At 46.5% G+C, this 25,236-nt stretch overlaps 1 protein-coding gene across 1 annotated transcript in view; it reads left to right on the forward strand.

The window, feature by feature from the left end:
- Window positions 1–312: 312 nt before the first annotated feature.
- Window positions 313–25,236, forward strand: part of LOC110951776 (prospero homeobox 1a) — a 32,430-nt gene continuing 7,506 nt past the window's right edge. The window contains 14 exon segments of the mRNA XM_051960965.1: window positions 313–665; window positions 3,663–3,980; window positions 4,012–4,131; window positions 4,133–4,684; window positions 4,686–4,799; window positions 4,801–4,992; window positions 4,995–5,046; window positions 5,049–5,086; window positions 5,089–5,160; window positions 5,162–5,269; window positions 5,272–5,434; window positions 5,437–5,714; window positions 9,563–9,670; window positions 14,365–14,559. Of these exon segments, the coding sequence (XP_051816925.1) occupies window positions 3,729–3,980; window positions 4,012–4,131; window positions 4,133–4,684; window positions 4,686–4,799; window positions 4,801–4,992; window positions 4,995–5,046; window positions 5,049–5,086; window positions 5,089–5,160; window positions 5,162–5,269; window positions 5,272–5,434; window positions 5,437–5,714; window positions 9,563–9,670; window positions 14,365–14,559 (2,244 nt within the window). The 5' untranslated portion in view covers window positions 313–665; window positions 3,663–3,728.

Consider the following 25,236-nt stretch of genomic DNA (forward strand, 5'->3'; position numbering starts at 1 on the left):
TGTGTATTTTGTGTGTTTTCTTGCTGTTAAAAAGTGTAATGTAACGATTCTTACTCGCGTAGTCGCTGATTTGGGAAGAAAGAGATTAGTAAGAGTAGGTATTTCCTTTTTTTCTCTCCTCTCTCTCTCTCTCTCTTTGCTCGCATGCTCAAGTCCCATTCTCTGGTCAAGTTCAGTGCGTTGTTCTCCGGCCCGGACGGACGCTTCTTATTGGTAGGTTGCGACGGTTACATCACGCCGCTCGTGACGCGCACGTCTTCCTGTTTCCTTCAGCCGCGTCTTAAAGTGAATCTTAGTGGCGGAGGAGCGCTCCAGCAGCATCCAGTCCTCTGCATCCAGTACTGCGCGCCTCGGAGACGCACAGACGCACAGTCTCTCTCTCTCCCTTTCTCTCTCTCTCTCTCTCTCTCCCTCTCGCACTCTCTCTATGTCTCTCACTCTTGTAGTCACAGCAGAGGATAGAGGGAGAGACCGACGCGCAGGAGCTCTTTTCATCTTCTATATTCCCCCGTTTTGTTCCTTTCGCTCGCGTCGCCGACTTTATTCCAGCTTCTGTGAGAAATTTGTTACATCCCAGCGAATCCTGCGGCGCCCTGCGTAGATTCTCTTCTTCTTTTTTTGTTTCATCCGTAGGAGTTCAGGTTGTCCCCCTCTTCATCTAAAGGGTAAGTAACCTTGTCCTCGGATACCTCCCTCTCTTGTTCTCGCTCTGCCTTTTCGCCTGCGCACGGTGGGCGGTTTTTAGTGGGTAAAAATAAACAACCAAACATCATTAAAGGACGAATTTATTCTGCTAATCAACGGCTAATCATTTCGATACGACTCCTATTTGTCTCCCATTTCGTTCCCATCATCTCGGTCTGCTGTGAGAGTTGCGTGAGCAGCCCGTGTGTGTGTGTGTGCGGAGTGTGTGTGTGTGTGTGTGTGTTGTGTTTTTTTGGCGAGGATGATTTGGTAGCCCAGCCTTCCTCATCAAGGCGCAGATCAAGTTGATTTGCAACTTTGCGGAGTAAGTTTGAGAAGCGTGTTTGACTTTTTTCTGCGTGTCTTTTTCTCTCACTCCGGGATGTTTGACGTGAGTCGATTTCATCCATAAACTTGGATCCATTTGTGTTCGGATCTCCTGTGCGCTTGTGGAGAGCTCCGACCTCGCATTGCCTTTGTCCCGTGGGTTAAAATCTCATTTTAATGCTTTTTATTAACATAAAATCACCGTAAAGTAAGTTACGAAGCGTTTCGGAGCTTCTGCTTCCCACATTTGGTGTCTCTCATCTGCGGCTGCACTTCAGGACAGATGTGAGAAAAGAAGCGCTGCCGGTCTGCTTTCAGAACTTTGATATCTTACTCTGTTCAAATACGCAAAGAAACTCGTCAGTTGTCGACCCAGTGCTGTTGGAGTTTCAGTCAAACTTCTAAAAGTTGCGCTCATTTTGGCCAAATGACACTTTTACGCACTAATTTTCTAAAACTTTTTCTTGTCAGCTGAGAGGTTTAAAGGTCCAGCTCAGGGTTTAAATAAGAATACAAGGTTCCCATTCAAGTAAAACGGAGCGTGAAAGTTGCAATGGATGTCTTTATGTGTATTTGATGGTTGAAATTGCTTTTTTATGAGAGAGAGAGAGAGAGAAAGTGAGAGTGCGCATGAGCAGTAGAGGACAGGTGCGCCGTCGGAAAAGACAGGTGCTGGTGACTATTTCAAGCTCATTGTTAAGATCCTGAGGCAAGTTTTTTTCTCTCCCTTGTAGATGCATCACTTCTTGTCTGAACTGCTGGATATCAAGGCTTGAGCCAAAGTAATTTATCAAAGTGCTTTTATTTGAAAAGACTGCTGTTCCTTCAACAGGAAGGCTTTTTTTTTGTAATTTAGAGAAAACATTCAACCCAAATCTTGCAGCTGTTTTTCCAAGAAATCTGGATTTTTGCAGTTTTATCAAAGTACAGTTTTTTTTTTTAGCACAAATAAGCGATGCGTGTCACTGGTGTGGTGCATCACAATGCAGTGTGTAACAAAGCCAGCAGTGACGTTGTGTGTGTCCATCTATGTGTGAATGTGTGAGGCTCAGTGACAAGTCTTTAAAAAAGGCTTTTCACATGCAGCGAGAATGCAAAGACGACACGGTTTCCTTTGGATCAAGCAAGCAAATAATCAGTTCGGGAGAATGTTGTTAAATCTCACAGGGGTTAACTTTATTTTTGTCTTCGAATATCAAAATAAACCTAAACTTAGATGAGATACTGTCACGAGATATTTGTGTGATTAAAATTGTCCATATTGCTTTGTTCTACATTTATCTAAAAGTGCACTTGAATCACATTTAAATGTATTTCCAACCTGTTAATATTAAGTAAAGTCTGGATTGTATTTCTGTTTCTTATATTTTGCTATTTTTGACAGAGATACTCTGGGTTGTAGTAAGGGTTGGGGTTTTTCTGAAGAGTGTAAAAGAGAAAATGTCATTTGTCGCACTGTTTCTGCCACTTTTATGCTGTGAAGAAAACACTAAAACGCTGACATTTGTAAATTTAGAAAACTCTTAAATATTACATTTTTTCACATGGAGACATAGACGTAAAATAGTTTCTGATAAATATCTCTACGTTTGAGATGCATGGCTCCGACTGAGACACTGCCACTGCTGCTTACATAGCATTACTGATGCAGCCCTGTACTGACTAAACGTTTTGCTTTCAGAGGGGCATTAGGGTTTTTGTAAGAGCGCTTTAAGTTGCTCCTTGCCAGAGTTGACCCTTGCGACCTATTCATTTGAGCAGAATTAACTGCCCTTGCCAGATGAAAAGACAAACAAAAAACACAGAAGTGAGCTCACGCTGGCACCAAAATCAATAGGCCTATTTTGTGTTTCTTTTTTGTGTCACCCTCCCCACTGAGTAAGGTATGATGGCCATATTGATTAATGTGAGCACAGGACTTGTGTTTTCCAAATTACACAATGTGTAAACATGGTTTTAAAATATTTCAAAATATGTTGTTAGTTTGACGAAGCTCACTGACTGAACCAGATTTAGTAAAGGGTCTGTAATGACATGTAAAATGCGCATCGCCTCCCCGTGTTTTGCAATTTTAAAAACAAAAATACAACATTTAGATAATCTTAACCCTATTTCTTTCTATTTGATGTTGTGAGCTCCTGGCTCCTATGTTGGCTCACGCTGCACAATCATGGAAATGAGGACAAGTACTTAAGTAATTATCATAATTTTATGCAGCTTTGTGTTCCGTGGGAACTGGTTCAGTGTCGCGCGGCATGTAACAGGGGACAGGATAAAATGTAGGACTTTGCCCTGGAATGTCGAGCCAAGGCCTAATTCTGACCCCATCTCGTCTGTTTCCTTTACCCCTCTGTCACTGTTCCTTACTGCATAAATGTAATCATGGATGCCACTGTCCTTGTAGGAACATACGAGGAGCGATGAGCGGCTGGCTTTAGATACAAACCTTCAGTTTAATATCACCTAACACAGTTCTATAGAGGCTGAAAGATTTGGCTCAAAAACTTTCAAGCTTTTCTCTCTGATGTAGATTTAGTTTTGATATTGAAATGGTGCCGGAAAGAGTGATTGAGTAAGGTCCTGAAAATATTTCCACTTTGGTGAGTCATGCATCTGTGATTTTTTTTTTTTTTTTTTTTTCCCCTCCACAGGTACTCGGAGGCTTTGATCCTAGAGGACTGGGTTTGTGGGATATGGCCCAATAGCAGCAGCCCGTGATGCCGGACCATGACAGCGACTCCCTCCTGAACAGACAGACCAAGCGAAGACGTGTGGACATTGGTGTTAAGAGGACCGTGGGCAGCACAGCCTCCTCCACAGCAGCAGCCACAGCAGCAACCACTGATAACATTGCTCGCGCCAAAGCAGCCATTTTCAGTGCCATGAACTCTCTGAGCTCCCATTCTCACCACGGATCAGACACCGACTCCATGGAGTGCTCTGTAGTGCAGCCACATGGTGGGCCTGGCGTTGTAATCAGCCAGTGATAGTGAGTCCAAGTCCAATGTACTCCGAAAGCTTCTGAAGAGGGCCAACTCATACGAGGACACCATGATGCCCTTCCCTGGCACCACCATTATCTCTCAGCTTCTCAAGAATAACATTGCTAAAAGTGGAGGAGGTCTCGAGAGGGGAGAAAGAGGGGACAGGGGGGAGTCAGGCTTCCCTGGTTTCAGGGCTCTCCAATGCCAGTTCAGATGCTCCCCAGGAGGACGCCTGCAGTAACTCCTCCCAGGACAGCACCCCTCAAGAGTGTTTGTCACCATTTGGCCGTCCTCCTGGCCTGGCCACCTTCGACATCGAACGTCTCAATGATGAACACCTGCGTGCCAAGCGAGCCCGTGTGGAGAACATTATACGTGGCATGAGCCACTCGCCTAGCGTGGTGGTACCTGCTGCTTCTCGTCATGAGCGTGACCATGAGATGGATGGAGAGCGTGAGATGGAGCTGGACTGTGCACCTCCTCAGTCTCAGCAGCAGGCCCCCAGCAGCCCACGGGGAGGCGAGGTGTGCAGCAGCAGCAGTAGAGAGAACAAGCGAAAACAGCGTCTGCCTCAGCAGCAGCAGCAGAGCTTCACCCAGCTGGTGTGCCAGAGAAAGGAGCAGAAGCAGGAGGAGCGACGACAACTGAAGCTGCAGCTGGAGGACATGCAGAAACAGTTACGGCAGCTGGCAGGAGAAGTTCTTTCAGATCTATGATTCGACCGATGATTCGGAACACAATGACCTCCACAATGACATAGGAAACATGTCAGAGGACAGCCCAGCCAGGTCTGACACAGAGGCGACGACCGGGAGGAGATGACTTGCGCTCTGACAATGAAATGTCTGACCTGGACCCAGGCCATTTCCTAGACAGGGCGCGGGCCACTGCTTCAGGAAGCAGGCCCCTGCTGGCCGACGGAGAGAAGCCAAGAAGAGAGGGTCTTGGCCGAAGCAAAGGACAGGGCGGTCCAGGCTCCTCCATGCATGCTGAAGCGTAAAACAGCTGGCAGAAACGCTGAAGCAGGAACTCAATTCAGCCATGACCCAGGTGGTGACACAGTGGTGAAGGTGTTTGCCAAGCCTCCACGCCCTACACTCAGCAGGCCTTCCCTCCACTTTCCATACCTCCTGAAAGATTTACAGCCACTGTCAATGGAGACAACCCCCAACTTCCACACCGCAAACCAGAGGCTGCAGTGCTTCGGTGATGTCATCATTCCCAATCCACTAGACTCCTTTGCCAGCATGCCCGGGATCCCCGGCACCACCAACGACCAACCGAGGCACTGCCGTTAGTAGTGAGGAAGACGCCCAGCGAGCACCACCACCAGTCCTCAGCTGTGGGCGCCCACGGTGGTCACCACCACCCCGCCCTTCACCCCTCCTCGCTCTCTGCCTCTATGGGCTTCAGCCCCCCATCCTTTAGACACCCCTTTCCCTGCCTCTCATAGGCTACCCTTTCCAAAGTCCACTTGGAGCGCCCACAGGTGGTTACCCAGGCAAGGACCGATCCTCACCAGACTCCATGGACCTGTCCAGGGAGACCACCAGCCTGAGGACCAAGATGGCATCAGGACACCACCTGGGGCATCACCATCGCTCTTGTTCACCAGCACACCCCGGCAGCACAGCCGAGGGACTCTCCCTGTCCCTCATCAAGTCTGAGTGCAGTGATCTCCAGGACATGGCTGACATCTCGCCCTACTCAGGCAGCAATGTATCCTTTAAAAAAAACAAAAAATCCCGAGGTGGGTTGTGTGTGTGTGTTCTGATGGGCTTGAAAGGCAATAATGATAAATGTGTATGACGTCTATACTGATGTTCTAATGCTGCACAGACCAGCTCAGACCAGCTTCGCCTGTGTATGCTCAGAAAATCTGATTTCAGGTGGTAATTCCCCGTAGAGACAGGTGTGAAACGCTGCATCTGAGCCATAAAGAGTTAAAAATCAAATCTTTTTGAGTCCGTTTGAAAGTAGCCTAAGAAACTGAGAAATTGTTGATGAATCACTTTTCCTCCCACTGCTGTTCTCCTCTCCATTGTACTGTATTGTTGTATTTATTTTTACACTCGTACCTCTTCCTTCTCACAGCACCATGCAGCCTTTTCTCCATCTTCAAACCTAAGTGCTTTAAAAGCTTTCTTGTCGCATATCACTTACTCGTGAAGATAAGTCCCCACGACATTTACTGCCCCAATTCTTTTTTATGGAAGAAAAATGGGCTGAAAGAGCAAGGAGGGAGATAGCATCCTGAAACTTGGCACACAATGGTATTATATAGCCTGCCTTATAGTTTAACCCCAGTGTGCCCCAATCGTGCCCTGCGGATAAAGAGGCTATCCCCTATGGGAGGCTCAAATTGAATCCCCTGGGGACTCGGGACTAATAGCTTAAACAGATACATTCAGTCCCTTCTCTGTTTCCCCTATACCTCCTTAGTCCCTAAGTAGTCCTCAATCCTTATGAAAGTTTGATTTGTGTCGCTCCAGCTGTCCTGAGGAAGCTTTGTCTTCCACTCATTAACATTCATTACATGCGTAAGAAATTAATCCAACATCTTTCTACCTGTTGTGGATATATTAGTCGAGTGAATATGTATACTTAACAATTTGGATCCCTTGTTTTTTGCTATTGTGTGCACCTGAGTGCCAAGCCTTTTCCATGAGTGTGTGTGTGTGTGTCTTTTTGTGTGTGCATGTCACAAAAGGTTTGCCTGAGGACTCGGGAAAGATGTATATTTATGATTGCTTGTGTTTTCTCTTGTGTTCCTCTTATCATCCATCGCTGTTTGTAAAAAGCCCACAATCATTGTCGTTTCTTTTCTCTTTTTTTCATTTCATAAAGATCTGTCAACAGCCCGGGGGGCCTTCGGCTGTTGCTTGGCAGCCAAATACTTCTTTTTTTGTTTTCCCTCCCTGCAAACCCCCCTCCTCTCTGTCTTTTCTTTGAAGCGGACGTTAACAGGTGTTTGCAGCGAGCTGTTTATCTTCATTACCTCGCCTTGTCTTGTCTTCTGACCCAAGGGTGAACGCTTTCCAGAGATCCATAATCCTTTGCTTCTACAGGCTCCCGATGGAGGGATGAAAAGAGAAAAGGGAGAGAGAGACATACAGAGACTGAGAGAAAGTAGAAAACAATCAAACAATAACCACATATGCCAGATGCTGTGGCTTTCATTGTAGCATTTATAAATTCAGGGCATTAGCAGATGTACTCCCCTAAATGGAAAGAATAGACGGAACAACATGTCCACATGTGTTGGTTTGTTTCATCTTTTATCTTCCATTTCCACAATTTATTCTGCAGATTTAGGAACAAAAGTTGGCATTTACACGATACACTTTAGCACAATGTTGATTGTAATTTTTTTTCCATTCGTGCTCAATTGATCTGGAATTTTAGATATTCCTGTAGCTATTTTTTTTTCCCGAGCTTCAGAAGTCGGCGACAGCTTGTCAGACATTTTGCGAGGTGTGTTCAAGTTCACCAGCTCTCGGCAGCATTGTGGAGCAGATGGCCGCTATCAATTTCCTCATTTGTTCACAGTCCGACTCCAAATTTTCTTGTCCTTACACCTGGAATTAGGAAGTGGAGCAGCTATTTTCCTCTCATGACTTTGGGCTTTGGGGAAGTGTTGTGAGAATGATGATGTCTTGTCAGATGTGCAGGCGAACAGTGGGCCAGCTGGTATGAGTGCACCATCATGACAAAATAATAGCCTTGCACGCCACCCCTAAGTCCATCACAATTACATTTGCAAGCTGTGAGTGAATTGGAGATGAAAATGTCTCATTAGGAAATATGAAGCTTTTTAATTGGTGGCTGAAGGGAGGTGATACTGTGTTTATGGCTGGAGAGGTAAAACCTCGACATCTTTGTCTTAAAAATAATTTTTAATTCAGTGATAAGGGGCGAAAGCGATGCTAATCCTAATTGAAAAAGCAAAAACAAATTAATCTAAGTGTAAGTGCGCAGCTCTCGCAGCAAACAATCCCACTTGCCTTATTGAAAAGAGCTCTCTTTTGCTGTGTCTCTGCCTCTCCCTCGCTCTGTCTGAGGATCCATTGTATCCCCTCCACTTGGAGCAGATGGTGTGGTGTGGAAAGTGAAGTGCTGCTCTTTTGGCCAGGCCTGACAGAGTAACACCAGTCTGCCAGGGTTTCCCCCACAAGACCCTCGCTGCGTATACAACCAACTCTCTCCCTCTCCCTCTCTCTTACTGAATCAGACAAAGTAGACGGGGTCTTTAAGGAGCCAACCCAGCGTGGTTCAGCATTTGCTGGCTTTGCTGTGTAACCCCGAGGCCAAGGGCAATCCAATCTAGCAGCTGATGCCTTCTTCCCACTCTATAGTTACAGCTACATCTGGACACTTGACTGATTTTAACGACCACCGCCACCCCTGTACATCATAAATAATGTCAGGCAATGTATTTTGTCCGCTCAAGTGTAAACAGTCTTCATGAAAACTTAGTGCTGCGTCTTCTGCGCAGTTTAAATCCCCGTCTTGCTCCTGCCTGATGAAAACCCTTGTTGAAACAGCCCGAGGTTTTAGTGCGCACCCCTCCTCCCTCCATCCCTCCCCGCTCCCCTTTTCAATGTCTTATCCTCCAGATTGATATTATCAGATGCATTATACGGCCGTTAATTCACCATGGAAATGGCTTGGGCCGTTCGGTGGCGCAGATGTGTTTCATTCTCCCCATCGCTGGCTGAGTCCAAAGCCTCCGAGCCCCTCTTCTCCTTCTCCTCCTCCTTCTATTGCTCCTCCAAGGGTTTGGCAGCGGCAGAGAAAGCTGGGGGGCAGGGGTGGAGCAGAGGGAGGAGGAGGGGATGTAATTGAAGGCTGGAACCATGCTATCCCTCAAGGTGCCCCCACCAGCCCATCTCCATCCTCGCCGTGGCTCAATCCAGGCGATCCATTAGGAAGACAAGGCCTCTGACATGTATTTGAATATGGCCTATGTTGAGTGTGAGGAGGTTTTTCATGTTGCTTGGGCCAGTGTTTGGGACTATCTCCTAGACCTTGTTTTGTCACTGATATAGAGCCAGCATCAGACAGTCATATTCAGGCTTGGCATGTGTCGCCGCCAAGCCATTAGGCCTTCTTGCCCGTCACTGGCGTTAACTGCTGTCTTTGTCTGTGATATGCAAATGTCTCCTTTTTTCTTCTTCCTTTTTTTTCGGGTGGAGGTTAGCACGGGGTGTAGGCAAAGGCGTTTGCTTGCTTTGACTGTGAAATGAGCCTCCTTATGTAAAAGCATCGGCTGCAGTGCTGGCCAGCGCTTTATTTACCGTGACGCTCTCACACCTGATACGGACGATGCTAATTGCAAGCAAATGGTTTCGCTTTGGTGCACCGTCTTCACCCCCACCCTCCAGCAGCCTTGCATTCATGCCTGAAAGGAAATTTGATTTGCCATCGTCCGACAATTATTTCTTGCCAAACTTACTGCTGATCATTTTGTGATAATATGTGTACCTGCTATACGTGTGCTTCATGTACCAGATGCTTTTTTTCCCTTCCAGACAACCGTTATCGTCCTTAATGTCAGCTCCTTTCAGATCCAAGAAGGTCTCTCTCCAAATCATCTGAAGAAGGCCAAGCTCATGTTTTTCTACACCCGCTACCCGAGCTCCAATATGCTCAAGATGTTTTTCTCTGATGTCAAGGTGAGTCAAAACAACACAGTTTGCTAATTTAGGCAAATATTAGTGTGTCTGCTTTGGTATTTTCAGCTTTCACCTCAGTTGTTCTGTCTTTTGCCACATTTCTTCCTTCATATTTATTTCAACGCCCAGGTTTGAAAAGGGGAAGTTTGATTTAATAATTGCGATATGCCAGGTTCAGTTGTGGCTGAACAATGTACACTTGTCTGCCTTCAAACGAGGTCCTTTCTCTCGCTAACTTATGGTTTTATGCAAAAGATGAAAGAAGAGGAAGTTGAATGGGTTTACATGAGGGAGCTGGAGAGCCTATGAGTATTCTAAAGATAAAGAGTGGGATGAGTAATGGAGGGGTGGAGAGGGCAGAGAGGAGGATGGAGCCTGGAGACGGAGGAGTGGTTATACGAGCAGGTGTAGGGAGGATGGTTGGATGGAGGGAGGGGCGAAGGGGAAGAGCCGGTTTAGGGAACATGGCAAGGATGAGCATTGGCTCCGCTGGGAGTTTAATGAAGGAAATTTTGGAAAACAAAGCACAATATGTAAGCCGAGGGGGGAAAAAATGAGACCAACCACACAATGGCCGTCGATGGAGTTTGTTGTTGTTTTGTGTGCCCCTTTTGGACCATACGGAGGGGTAAACATTGTGACAGATCCAGGCCATCTTATTCAAATCAGAAGATAAAGCTTCTCATTTCTCCCAGCTGCCCCCTCTTGAATGCAACAACCACGGCTCTCGGGACTTTCACTGAGCATCGAACAAGGTGCAAATCGTAGCAAAATGGCACCTGTAAACATTGGTTTATTAAAAAGTGTCCTCATTATTACAATATTTTATTGATTTGACATAATGTTTGTTCTTGAAAACTGGCACCAACAGCTAGTATGATTGGTTTTCACCAGTTTGGTTCACTGAATAATCACCTCCATGTAGGTGGCCTCGTCGTGAACTGTCTCTTCAGAAACTTTAACAGGGTCAAGATAGTTAGGGGGATTATGGGTGACACTGTTTTATGTTTTTGGTGGAGGACAATGAACTCAAGCTGTAAGTTAGCAGACATGTATGGGAATGAGACTATCTAATTAGATTCAACTAACATGAAGCGAGTGGCTGTCCTTAGACAAAAGTCTTTAAGACTAATCAGGTCTTGACTAATCAGATCTGGACTGTCGAGGACCTAATGAACGTGGGAAGTGGGTTGCCCTAACAACTGGGGGACGCTGTAGCTGTTGTTCCCCTTCATTAAGCTTCTTGTAAGACAATTGACTTACAAGACTGACTTTTTTCTTGACTTTTGGTGTCTTGGAAATGTTTTGACAGATGCATAATAATACCATTGTTGTCGATGTTAATGACGGCCTTTAATATCATTCCACTGGCTTTAAGACGTCTCATTATTATCGCGGATGAAGGGTGAGTAATTATAGCAGATTAATTAACAGATTAGATAAACATATTCAGTTAATTAATAAAGTCAGTGAAAGTTCTTGCCTTTGTAAAGAGATACAGATTGACTGCAGTCTTTCCTGTGTAGATTTATTTATACATTTTTCTTTCGTTTTTAAGCAGCCACAACCTGACACACACACACAGACACACACCTTGTTTTTTTTGTCTGTCTCTCTGTGCCTACGAGCCTCAGTATTTGGGCCAATCGTGTGTCGTGGAGTGGCCGAGGTCAGGAGGGTTTTCCCTTTTCTATATGTCATTCCTTCTCTTTTCTTTTTTTTCGCTGATGGTGTGGCATGGTATGTGTGCCTCGGCGGGGCCGGGGAGAAAGAAAAGCCAGCGGCTGGATTTTGAGTCGCCGCAGTAACAAAAGCCCGCTTTCCAGGGCCGCTTTTTGTGTGCAGTCAGCCAATAGGCAGCCAGAGATTATCTCCCACAATTCACTCCTGCGAAAACAGGAAACGTTGGAAAGCCCTGATGACTGTGAAGGGGCTTACGAGAGAGAGAGGGAGAAAGAGAGGGAGGCCCGCACAGGCTTCTCTGTCTTTCTGCTCTCCTCTCCGGTTGTTCTGGATGTAGCTTAGCACTCTGAGGTCATCTGTGTGCTTTCTGCCTCCATTGTTGACCACTATGTCAGAGAAAGTGTTGGCTAGAGACACAGTTTGGCTTTTCATCCAAATGCCTTTCAGCTGAACATTCTCACCGACCAAAACCGCAAAACCAGTTTCACTCATAATAAATTTGCTGAAGTTTGGGACCGACAGCCAAAACACCTGAATAATTTTGGCCCCAGCGGCTAATACAGTTGAGACTGAAGCGTACATTAGTGTTTTCCAATTCTGGTCTTAAGTATGTGTCTGTGCATGAGCAGAACATGTTTGTGTGTGTTGTCAGTGTGTGTGCGCCACTTTCTATCTTGTGCTGTTAGCACTAAGCGCTGACCTTTCACAGGCTCTTGAGTGTGAGTGTGAGAAACATGCTTTCACTGTCTCTCTCTCTCAACTGCCTCTCAGCCAGGCGCACACAAACACACACACACACACACACACACACACACACACACACGTACACACGTTTTCCTCACTGCATCTCATGTCTGTGCTGGCTGACCCCTGCCAGCTCTGATTAAGGAGCTGCAGTGATGTGCTCCTTTGAACCGATTCCCTCCCTTTACACTGAACACACTCGTCCTTAGCTGCTATCAAGGGGTCTCTTGTCCCCCCACCAGCAACTTAATGAACCACGACTGCTGGAAGCTGTAGGGGGACTTGCCAAAATTGAATCCCCGAGTGCGCTGATTGCAGTTAATGCGGCTGTAATATAATTTAGTGTATTTACATGCGCTTACAGTAAATAGTGCATCTTTTTTCATTTTGAGCCACAGCAAAGTTGCCCTAATACATCTTCCCCCAAGCTGTCAAGGATAATAAAGTAATCTTTGTCCAAAGTGACAAATGTCTCCGTCACTCGGCTGTAGTGACACCAAAGGTCTCCTGCGTGAGCGATGGTAACTCTTTGGCTGACTTTAATCTCGGTATGTAGCGCTCCCCGCCCCGCACACGCTCAGTACGCACGCTTGCACGGATCAATTCGCTAATGTCCGAAATTCACAAGAGGACAGGTTTGTGCCACAACTTGGGTGGAGTGGCGTGTTTGCGCTCTGTCACACTCCTACTGTCTGCTGCATTGTGTGTGTTTAAGAATAGCCCCGTGCAGCCGATGTATTTGTAAGTGTCAGTAGTTTGTTTGTTTGACACTCCGATGTCACGACCCCAGCTTGCTGACTGCTCACGTTCCGACCCTCTACCCCGCCCTCCCCACCGGCGAAACGCCATTGTCCGACGGCGCTGCTGACCTGCACCCATCCTCCTCCTCCCTCCCTCTTTTCCCCGTTTATGCTCACCCTGCACTTTAGGACAAGCCACCATGCTAACCCCCTCCTCCCCCCACCACCACCCTCCCAAACCCCTGCCAAACAATGTCAAGCGGACTTATTCTTTCCCCCACTCCGCCATTATGTCATCCGTTGATCATTCCAGAAAAGGCACGGCCCACTCCTTTCAGCCAGAGTCCCACCTTGGGCCAAACGCCTCCTCTGATTCGCCCCAACTGTTACCTCACTCCCTTTCCCCGTCTTCATGTGCTTGCGTGTGTTGGACTGCCATCCCAGATCGCGAAGAGTGTGTGCGTCTGTGTTGCCGAACAATGGCCAGCGTCTAATCTCCATGTCAAAACCGCTCTGCCTCCCCAGCGAGCAGTCCGCTCAGCGTTTAGTAGCGTTTTGTCCCCCCATTCTTCCAGCGCCACGGAAAGAGCAGAGGGGAGGGAGGAGTGAAGGCCTCATGTGTGTGAGGGGTGATGGTCGGGCAGCTTTCAGAGGCCACAATTTTGAGTCATTTCGAAGAGTCCGAGTGAGGGGGAAAAGTGTTACTCTGAGTTTGATTTGAACTTTCAGGAGAGCACTTGTGAGATTGGGCAGCTACCCTGAGCCGTCCTTATCTGGTGGTGTGGATGTTTGGACAGTGTGTTTTCACTGCTGAGACCAGGCAGAAAAAAGAGAGAGAGAAAAAAAGAGCCAGGACCAGCAGAGGCTCTTAATAGGTTTACCTCGCCCTATTGAATCCAGCCGAGCGGCACAGATCAGATAGCCACAGTCTTCTCCGCAGCGCTTATCATCTTCTTTTTCCTTCTTTTGCTCTTTTCCTTCTTGCTTTCTTCCCTGCGTGGGAGGTGCGGCGAGGGGAGGAGAATCGGGGTGTAATTGGTGAACGGGGTTAAGTACATGTTTGAGCCCCCTGCGGGCCGGGGCGCTTCAGATGATGACTTAATCGTTTTTCTGGTCAATTATGTGTTTGCGGTCTCACCCCCTCTCTCCCACCGCTCCCTCCACTCTCAGGGTTATGATAGGGGGGAGGTCTGCTCCCAGCGGGGAAGATGAACCACACACACTCTCCCACTCTTTCTCTTTTCTCTTCCCTCACCCGCCTCCTTCCTGCTTGCTGTCTTACTTAATATCTCTATTATCTTCCCCTCGCTCCACAACCTGTGTTCTCGCTCGCTCTCGTCTTTTTTCTTTCTGGTTCTTCCTGTAGTGGCTCCCTGATGTGGATCCGTCACTCCTCCCTTTAAATCCAGCAGCTTAAGGGGGTTTAAACATGACAATGCTCTCTCCATAATGTTTGCATTCGAAATGTCTTTGGATTTTCAGAATAAAAGCACCCACATTAAACACCATCTCTGTGTCTGATTCCAGTTTAACCGCTGCATAACCTCCCAGCTGATCAAGTGGTTCAGCAACTTCAGGGAGTTCTACTACATCCAGATGGAGAAGTTCGCCCGGCAGGCCATAAACGACGGCGTCACCGGAGTCGAGGAGCTGAGCGTCAGCCGCGACTGCGAGCTCTTCCGAGCCCTCAACATGCACTACAACAAGGCCAACGACTTCGAGGTAAACAGTTTTGGCAGCTCGGCGCAGGCGAAGTTGTAAAAGCGAGAGGAAGAGCTGAGAGCGAATGTATGAAAAAGGGTGGAAAAAAAAGCAGCAATTCACCCGATACCTGGTGATGCAGACGGGTAGTGTGACACCGTCTCACTGTGTCCTCTCTGACCGACTGTTCCCAGCGCTGAGTTCAAGTCTCTCTCACATCCTGCGACACTATAATATGCATATATATCTGAGATTTTTAGATGTATTTTCTCTGAAGAAGGAGAATTTATCAACATTTTCTTAACGGTGTCATCTGAAAAATTCCAAATTCCACGTTTTCGGTTTGTTTTTCAAAGACCTGTGAGGAACTCGAGCGTAATGAGGAAGAAGCCGTGCTTATTTTTTGCCTCTTCCTCACCTCTAATTTCCTCTCTCAACGGCGCCCGTGTTTGTGCGAGAGTGTGTGTGGGCGGCTGCGCTTTTTGAAAAACCACATTTTTACTTCCCCGTCCTCATTTACCTATCATCCGCGCTGAGGTGTTTATGTGTGTCTTCCAGTGCGTTGTGATCATAAATTCTCAGCAGGCAGCTTCACCTTTAATACGTTTCATTTTTCACACTTCTCCTTTTGCCACCTTTCTTGTGTGTGTGTGTGTGTGTGTGTGTGTGTGTGTGTGTGTGTGTGTGTGTGAAACGTTTCAGGATCGCCAGTGCTCTCTCAATGTCAGCTGACAAAAGACCTTTAAAAGGCTTGTGTTAAGAAGGACCTGGAGTGAGCTGGATTTGTGTGTGTGTGTGTCGGTCTGTGTGTGTTGTTGTTTCCAGAGATGGAGTCCGTTGGTGTATGTGTGTGAGTGTTTTGTTGTTGCTGCATTTCCCAGTGTCCTGTTCACCTCGAAGGGTACAGCCGTCCCTTGGACCGGCCTGGCATGCTGGCAAAGCACTTCTCCAGTGTGTGTGTGTGTGTGTGTGTGTGTGTGTGTGTGTGTGTGTGTGTGTGTCACTTTGAGGGGGGGAAAAAATCTCACTGTTATCAAGGTTAAGCGTCCTACTGTTTTAGTGAGAGGAAGGGGAGAGAAAGAGGGGGAGAGGGTGGAAGAGGGAGATGGATAGATAGGGGATAGAGGGTGAGAGCTTGGAGACAAAGGAGAAAGCGATGAAGGGAGGGAACAGAGGGGGGAATGTGGAAAAGGGGGGAGAAAAAAGGAGAGAGGGGTAGAAAAAGAGAGATGACGTGCAGGAGCGAAGTGCCCTTGCGAGCGGTGGGAGTTTCAGCCAGTGCTCACATTTAAAGTGCTTCACTCTCTTTCCCTGCGTTTCCGTCTATCTCTCTCTGTCGTTATTTGTCCACTGGGGCTCCTCTGTGTGCACCCAAACACACCGCACACACTTCCCCACATCCATCTTCAACTCTCTTAAGGGAGGCTTTGAAAGACTCTGGCAGGCAGGAGGCACTTGTATATATGGAGGTCTCAATAAGCCCATCAGAGCACAGCAATGAGAGCATATTCCTTCCATTCAGCTGCTCATGATCAGAGCGGGAATTATTGTTTGCCGAGTCTAAACCAAGATTCTTTTAAAACGTCCAAAAGCAGTAGGGTTGGATTTAAATTCATGTTATCTTTATCTAAAAATCAATCAATTGCACCATTTATCAAAGCCTGGAACTGGAAAAACAGAAAGAATCTTAACTCTAACCTGAAAAACTTTACCAAATCTAAACCTAGAATTGTGCTATTTCACTAAAATTGCTTTATTTGACATGCATCATCAAATTTCAACTGTTTGTACAAAAAATTCTGTGCTCGTTGCCACAACCGTGGAGCCAGCGCTGACTTAGCTGTGTCCTACAGTCAAATAAAAAACAAATTCAGCGATTATTAAGACTAACTGAACTGCAGGCTGTGTATTGATAAAGTAAACAGCAGGCAACAAGACAAAGAATTTAAAAATATCGGCATTAAAACATCCACAGTATGTAGAGTCGCCAGTGTTGGTAACACCTGTGGGCTTCTGAAAAATGTTATATATAATGCTTCTTTCCAATTCTAATACAATAAATAATCAACATCACCTATTTTTTGTTATTTGACATTCTGCACAAATTACATCTTTGAATTTTCTCTCTTTGCATAGAGGAGTGCAGTAGAAATGAGCCCACAGTGAATGAAAATAGTCCAAAAAATGCCCAAAGGGTCCAGAGCATTAAACCTACGACTTTCAAATCTAATCCTTTAGTCTGTTCTGATCATTTCTGTTTTATTATTCCAGACTTTCTTTCCTTCCAGAAGAGACTTTCTGTTTTCATATCAAATTATGCTCTCTTTATGGCAAATCACCCGACACCCCCAACAGGAAATGATCTCCCAAAAACATCCGATATACAGTATCCGTGTCTTTGTATTCAGGCTGACATTGTTAGTCAGAAGTTAGAGCTGATGCTTGTATTTTTAATTCCATTTTTTAAAAAATAAGTAAAATCTCCATTTTCTTTAATTTATGAATATGCTAAAAATGTATAAGTCCTTATATGTGATGGAGACCTTATGTTTGAGCATCACACAAGTTGAACAGTACAGGTTTGACTTTCTTCTTTAAACATAAGCAAATGTCCGACTTCAGTGCAACTATGTTTCACTGTAAAGCAAATTAAATTCGATTTTTTTGGCAGGTTTGTGTAAAACTGAAGTCATGGTAGCCTCCAGGAAGAGAATCCTACATAAAGTACACTGAAAAGTTTGGGGTCACCCAGACAATTTCATGTTTTCCATGAAAACTCACACTTTTATTCACGTGCTAACATAACTGCTTTTCATAATGAGCCTTTCAGCACCATTAGCTAACACAATGTAGCATTAGAACACAGGAGTGATGGTTGCTGGAAATGTTCCTCTGTACCCCTATGGAGATATTCCAGTAAAAATTTCCAGCTAGAATAGTCATTTGCCACATTAACAATGTCTAGACTGGATTTCTGATTCATTTAGTGTTATCTTCAGTGAAATAATTATCTTCTTTTAAAAATGCAGACATTTCTAAGTGACCCCAGACTTTTAAACGGTAGTGTGTCCACGCAGCGTCCGACGGGTTCGTTAAACGTGCCGTCTTCTGCCCCCGTCTTCCTGAACTTTCCCGACACGCTTTCGGACAAGACTGTCATTCTTCTCCCGGCACCAGGAAGTTACTGTTGGCTTAAGGGGAACAGCCCCATTTGCATGCATAAATGTAAAAATTTGCAAGAAGACAGACGCGAGAGGAAAAGAGTGAGCGAGGCCAGGTGAATAAGTCTTCTGTTGGCCGAGGAGCTGCAGCGGTGGCGGAGGAGGGAGGGAAGGCGTTTTGCATATTAAGGTTTTTTTTTGCTGGGCAGGTGTCTGAGAGATACAGGAGCTGATTAGAGTTTAGCACAAGGAAAATTTGCCCAGCCATGCAAATTCTAACCCCCCTGACAAAACCAACCGCCTTGGTGAGCACGAAGACTCTGCACGTTCTGTGTGTGTGTGTGTGTGTGTGTGTGTGTGTGTGTGTGTGTGTGTGTGTGTGTGTGTGTGTGTGTGTGTGTGTGTGTGTGTGTGTGTGTGTGTGTGTGTGTGTGTGTGTGGGTGTTATTTATACGTGTGATAATGTGTGTGTGAGTGCGTGGGTTGTGTGTTTTCTGCTGTTTGATGTTTGTGTGGGAATGATGTGTTTGTGTGTGTTACATATGTGCACGTTTGTTTTTTTTTTCCCTTCCCGTCTTGTGTGTGTGTGTGTGTGTGTGTGTGTGTGTGTGTGTGTGTGTGTGTGAGTCATAGAGGTAATGTGGAGATGGAAATGTACTGGATGTGTATCAGGATGCCCCCAAGGCCCTTTTCTGTGGATCTCTCCCCTTTCTCCTCCACCACCATCACCACCACCTCCTCCTACCTCCTCCTCCTCTTCCTCCCCTACCTGCCTGCACCACCACTTGAAACAGGAGCCTACGCAGATTCAGCAAGCGCACACACTCACACTCACACACACACACACACACACACACACACACACACACACACACACACAAACACACACACTCACACAGAGTGAGTTTTCCCTTTGCCAGATTCTGCATCATCAAAGTTCCATCCACCTTGGTGGCGTCTTTGGAATGAATATGTCCTCTGTTTCAGTGATCGCACACACTCACACACACACACACACACACACACACACACACACACACACACACACACGTCTGTGGCCTTTCTTGTTTGATGCTAATCTGCTCTGTCACTGTGCTGGCCTAATACGCTCCCCGTCTCCCTCCCAGCTCCTCTTTTGTCGCGATTGTTTCCCCCTTTTTTTCTTCTTCTTCTTCTTCTTCTTCTCCTCCTCTCTCCCCCTTTCATATCCCCTCCTCCCTCGTTCGCTCTCTCTCTTCCTTCTGTTCCCTCCCTCCCTCTTCATTCTTTCATCCTCCTTTTTTTTGCATGTCTTCCGTTATCTCCCCTCCTCCTCCTCCCTCGCTTTTTTCCCCCCATTAGGAAGTTTTAATGGCATAATTGTCACATTCCTTCTGGCACAATGAACACCAGCAGTAATTAAAGAGCTTGCCGTTAATTACCTAGACCCCGGCTCTACTTTTTCCTCTTTTCTCAGCCCCCTCCTGATCCCCTCTCTTCTTCCCTTTCTTCTCCGCTTCTCATTCGCTCTGTCCGTCGCCCATCAAAGTCTTCCGAAAAACACACCCGGCCTCCCAAAGCCTTGACTTTGAGCGAGCGGCGGCTTTCATGTGAGGACTCAAGTGAAAATTCTCACTTAGTGTCCTTTTCTTTTTTCTTTTTTTTTTACTCCGCAGCCCCCCTCTGTCTGTCTTTGAACCCCCAATGACAACACACATCATCTTTCATAAGACAGGAATGTGTGTGACCTGGTAATGGGTTAGAGAATGAGAGGGGGGGGGGAGAGGGGGAGAGAGTGAGGCAGGGTCTCATAAAGAGGCAGTTTTTATGATGGCTCTGGGAAACTCTCAGATTTCCATAAGACAGACTAGGCCAAGTTTTCTCTGTCAGTGACCACTCCTCCCACAGAGGACACACACACACACACACACACACACACACACACACACACACACACACACACACACACACACACACCTCGGCATTTAAAGAGGAAGTCCCTATGATCTCCATGCGAGCAAAAAGCGGTGAGAAGCCTTCGACTGCGTGCACACACTCGGGTATCATGTGTCCTCCCTTATCAGCTGCTCTTTCTCCTATTGCAAAGATGTGTCACTCCTTTTGTCTCTCTTCCTCTTTTGTCTGTCCATCCGTCTGTCATCTCTGTATTTGAATTGATAACATCCTTCCATTGGGCGTTATCCGCCGTATGTGTGTTTTGTTTTGTTGTTTTTTTTAAGTGGTTTTTCACCCAAAGTGATGGAAAACTTCCCAAAGTGTGACCTCCTCCTATCCCCTCTTCCTTTTCCCCAACTTTTCCTCCCTCCTTGCCGTTCTCCCGGTGTCTCTCCGGCTCTCCATCCATTACCGGAGCCACAGAGAGCCGAGAGCAGATGCTGTCTGTCCAACCGCCGTGCCCCATAGCATTGTGTGCTTCACCTCTCCTTCCCCCCTCTCTCCCTGGTTCCTCCTCTTCACGTCCCTCTCGGGGCTCCATTTGTTCTCTACCCGGAGAAGCTAATGTCTGTTTTCTCCTCCTCCTCCTGCTGCTGCCGCCTTTCCCCTCCCTGTCTTACGCTCCTTCATTCCCGGTTCTCTCACTACGTGGCGTGTTGGTTGGAGGGGCGGGGGGTGCGTCTTTGACCGGGGCTCGACCTCAGGGAATTTGAGGTGAAAAGGTCAGAGCCACTGCACTGGATGCACAGGCGAGGATTTAAACATGCAGAAACATACGTAGAAAAACAACAACAAAAAAGCACTCGCGCACAGGTGTGGTGCTTTTACTGAAGGGCTCTAGGGTTCTCTTTGAAGAGCGATTGAAGACAAAAAGTGGTAGAAGATAGAGGGAGAGAGATGAAAAGCTGGCGCTATAGATTTAAGTTCAGACCTGCCAAAAATACAACCAATACAATTTGCCAGTGGGTTTATGTCAACACGACCCTCCCCTCCGACTCGTCTTCTCCCCCCTCGAATCTGCAGCATCTTCTGTCGTTTTCTTTCACTCAAGTGCAACAAACTCCCCAAGTGCACGTTACACCTGCACGGCAACAAATCAGTACGAGTATCTGCTGTTCACACACCGGTTAAAACCAGCAGAACCAACCAACACGTGCCAGCCAGAACGTTCAGAGAAGGTGCTGCAAAGTTCCTCTAATGTTATGAGTGGGAAGTTTTCTTTTAGTTTCCAGAATGTTCTTCTTGAAGATGGGATAACTGCAGATATTCTAAAAATGTTTGGTGATAACATTGCCATGCCCCACTGAGAACGTTCTTCCTCTGTTGTCAAGATTTCGTATTGTGTTCCATCAACGACATCTCTAGAACGTTACAGGCACGAGGTTCAAAATCTGTTAAAAAATAACAACGCTCTGCCATCCGAGGTCCCAACAATGCTTCGACATTTTCAGAATGTTGCACTGAGAACATCCTACCTTTGTTGGATAAACAGAAGAAGGTTCTCTAATGGTGTTCCACTGCAATATTCCCCAAAACAGCCCGTAGAACATTGTTCGTATGTCACAATACAAAAAATATGTTCTTAAAATACAAACAACCCCGTCTGAGCCTCAATAACATGTTGGTTTGAGAACGTTCTTCCTTTGTCTTTGTTAGAACATGAGGTTGCCTTCGTACTAACTTTATTGTAAATGAAAATGTTCTTTGAATACTTGATCGAAACGTTTTATTTAAAAAATTAGTGGAACTTGTAGACGTTAGCTGATGTCGTGGGAACATCCCATGCTAGCTGGGTTGTTTTTCACATAGAAGATGCAAAAAGGCGTTATGGTTAATGATGACATGATCGTAGGAAATGTTTTATATTGTGAATTTATCATGATTGTTTTACACATGAACTGGGTCACAGATTTGATACAGACTGAGCTGCAGAGTTACACAACAACACATGAATCACTACCTATGTTACTGAAGATGTGAGACTTTTTGAGGTAGCAAGTTTGTGATTACAGGCTTAAAAAGTTCAACCAAAATTTTCTAAAACAAATTCTGCCAAACCACATTTTATCCTAATCATAATAGTTAATCAAAATCGCTTTAAAAATGGCTAAAAAAGAATAATTTGCACTACCCAGATTTTGCAAAAACTACATATTCTGCACTCTTCAGGGCAACTGAGAAGCCATTAGTGACTCAACAGTGACCATTAGTGTCACATGACAAAAATTTGGGGTCTTTTCAGCTGAGTTGGACTGAACTGCAGGCTGTGTAGACACAGTTTAGATAGGAGAAAAGCATGGAAAAATGTGAGAAGTTAAATATCTATAGTCTTCCAGTACGAACACCTGTGGACACATTTGGAAAAATATTCCAGGCTTTTCAAATATTTTTAACAGAATTAATGAAAGAAATTCCACTTTCATTGTCATTCTAACTTTACTGCACAAAATGCACTTCTGAGTTCTCTCGACTTCTAGCTAAAGTTGTGTTGTTTCTATTGAGGTGTGGGACTTTATATTGTAGTAAAAACAATTCACCCGCAGCAAGTAATAAAAAATTAAAAAAAACACCCAGAAACTTGTTGGGCTTCTGAGGGTTAAGAGAAGCCGGCAATAACATTCGCAAGATTGCTGTAGGTACTTGGCCTTTTTGTATCCGCTGGCAGAAGCAAATCTATCTATTAAAGCTCTTAAACGAAATATTCAAACAAATCTTCAGACGTTAGCCTGGACCTCCGCTGCTCCACGACTGTCATTTCCAACTTGTCTTATGGCTTTTTAATTCTCTCAGTGAGAAGAGTTCGAGAACGAGGAGTATAGAGCGCGCCATCATCTGCTTCTTGGTGAATGGCTGGGGGCTATTAAGGACCCCCGTTTGACGTAGCCTGACAGGTCTTTTCTTCACCGTGCACACTGTGGGTGTGTGTGTGCACATGTGTGTGTTTTAGAGATTTATTCAGTGCGCTGATTAAATGACCAGAGCCGCGTGTAGAGCCTGGGGCAACAGGGCTAGCAAGGAATCGCTTAAACATAAAGAAGTACATGATCCCCCCTCTCTCATTTCCTCACCTGCTCTCTCACACACACACACACACACACACACACACACACACACACACACACACACACACACACACACACACATCAGCTCACTGCGCTAGCTTGCTTTTCCAGCAGTACACCCACCACCACCTCTTATTCCTCCCTTCTTCTCCCCTCTCCTCCCCCTTTTCTTCCCCTCCTCCTTCTGTCCCTGGTCACCTTGTGAGGGGCAGCCTGCTCTGTGGCACAGCTGCTGATTATGTCATTATTTCTGGACCATTTTGGTCTCCGTCCGTGTGTGCGTGTGTGTGCGCGAGACTAATGAAGCGTGGCAAAGGGACGCATGCCAAAATGACCAGGGCGTGCATCAGAGCTGCAGATGTGTCAAAGCAACCCCCCCGTTTTCACACACGCACGTGCACGCACACACACACACACACGTGCACAAACACACGCACGTGCACACACACAAACACGTGCACAAGCACACGCACACTCCCCCTGCTGATGCCAAAGTCTCCCTCCTTCAATCCAATCTGCAGTTTATTATTTTTTCTTTCTTCTCCTGCCATCTTGTTCCCTCACTTGCCCTTCCGTTCTATCTCCTCCTATCCATCCATCATCTTCCATCCTCCCTCCTTCGCTGCAGCTTCTTGCCCTCCGTCCCTTTATTGTTCGCCCACCCACCCACCCTCCTATTCTTCCTCCCCCTCCTCCGTTCTCCTCCTCTCCAGATGTCCTGTTCCTATCTTCCAGACCCCCTTTTTGCTCCTTTCTTTTCCCGTTCTGCCTCCTGCGCTCTCGGTTTCTCAAAGCTGGGCTGACTTCCTGACCTCCAGAGGCCCCCCCATGACTCCCTCCTCTTCGTTTCCCTCGGCCATACAAGCTGAGGCGATGAATTTTTGAGTCGCTAAACAAGGGGCGAACTGTGATTTCTAGCTTGTCACGTCTATTGCGGCCGCGCCACAACCCCCAGTTTCTATAAACCGAGGGGAAGACGAAAGGAAAGAGATGTCAAAGGAGGCCGTGATATGATATGAGTTGTCAGCCTGTGTGTCTAAGGGTGTGTGGGGAGGGTTCGCGTAAGACGGGGAGGAGATGCGATAGAGCGACTTCATCAGCGTCTTTGACCCTGTCCTGTCCTTGACTCCTCGGCGGAGGTGCACCTTGAGAAGAGCCCATGTGACGCTAATGCTCATGCACACGCAGACACGCCAGACAGCTAGATATACACGCCTGTGCACACGCACACGGCAGCCCCTCAAGGCTCCACGTTCTCAAGGCTATCAGCCGAGCGAGGGTGGCTGGTGTTTGCTCAGCTTTGAGGCCCGCTTCCCGTCCCAGTGGTCTCCCTAACGCACCGATCCAAACCCCACAAACGGGACATCTGAGGAGGTACATATTGGAAAAGGTTGAAGGGAAATAGCTCGCACTTGAGAAAGAAATGTTAAAGCTAAGGATCAAGCGTGACTTTGCCCTTTCTTTTCCCCGGTTGGTTGGACTCTTGAGCCGTGGCACAGTCTTATCAGCAGGAGAGGGGGGCTGGGGACGAGCGTGGTGAGGGGTAGGAAGAGAGGGGACATGGGTTGTGTTTGCCTAAAGTGACAGTGTGGGCCAAGGGCTTATCAAGGCCTTTGTAGATTATTGATTGGAGCAGATATGTGAGGGACAGGGGCCTATGTGAGAGCGTGTGTTCGAAGGTTCGGAAAGCTCTGGATTGACTCACTGAAATGTCACAGAGTCCTGTTTGGACTTGTTTTTAAAAGTGGCAGAAGACATCCGACTGTCCCTGCACTTAAAAAAAAAAAAAAAAAGACACATCGGCGCCAGAGGGCAACGTCTACGGCATTACAAAACCTGCAACATCCCTGTCACACATCAACACAGCGACCAAAAAGCTTGGGAAGTGTTGGTATTCCCAGGCCGGGTTGGGGTTAGGAATTAACCTGGCCAGCCGTGGGGGCTTATGTTGTGTCCCTGCTTTTCATCCTTCAAGGCAACAGCTTGCTAGCACACACACTCACTTGCGCACACACGGCCTTATCTTCCAGGGTCTTGTCTTGTTTGGCTAACACTGTGCAAATAGAAGGTGCAATACATCTCCTGACAGTTCCCAAAAGCAACGGGGAGAAACACATTGGTCAAACAAACAGCCAACCCTGAGTCACCGAGAGAGAAGAGATTTCTCAGGCTTTAGCGAAACACATGCACACATGTATGCACTTGCGCACGGCTGTGTGTAACAGTAGCCTTTATTTGAGGGCTTGGGCCTCTGGCTACCTTTTTTTTTTTTTTTTTTTTAAACGTTTGTCTAAGCAGTCTTAAGACGGGGGTGCTGCTGCCGGACTGAATAGCTCCCAGCAAGCCGTCCACAGGCTCCTATTGTCCTCCGTCATATTTTATTATCTCATCAAAAAGCAGGAAATCCGATTCCCTCTCTCTGAAAAAGAGCTTATCCTTCTGTCTCAAAGCAACCTGTCACAAGAGAGAGAGATGGGAGAATGGGGGACAGAGTTGTGAGGGAGAGAGGGGGGAAGTCGGTGAAAAAGAGTGATTAACTG

The sequence above is a fragment of the Acanthochromis polyacanthus genome, chromosome 16, assembly GCF_021347895.1.
Source record: "Acanthochromis polyacanthus isolate Apoly-LR-REF ecotype Palm Island chromosome 16, KAUST_Apoly_ChrSc, whole genome shotgun sequence".
In the NCBI taxonomy this organism is placed as follows: domain Eukaryota; kingdom Metazoa; phylum Chordata; class Actinopteri; family Pomacentridae; genus Acanthochromis; species Acanthochromis polyacanthus.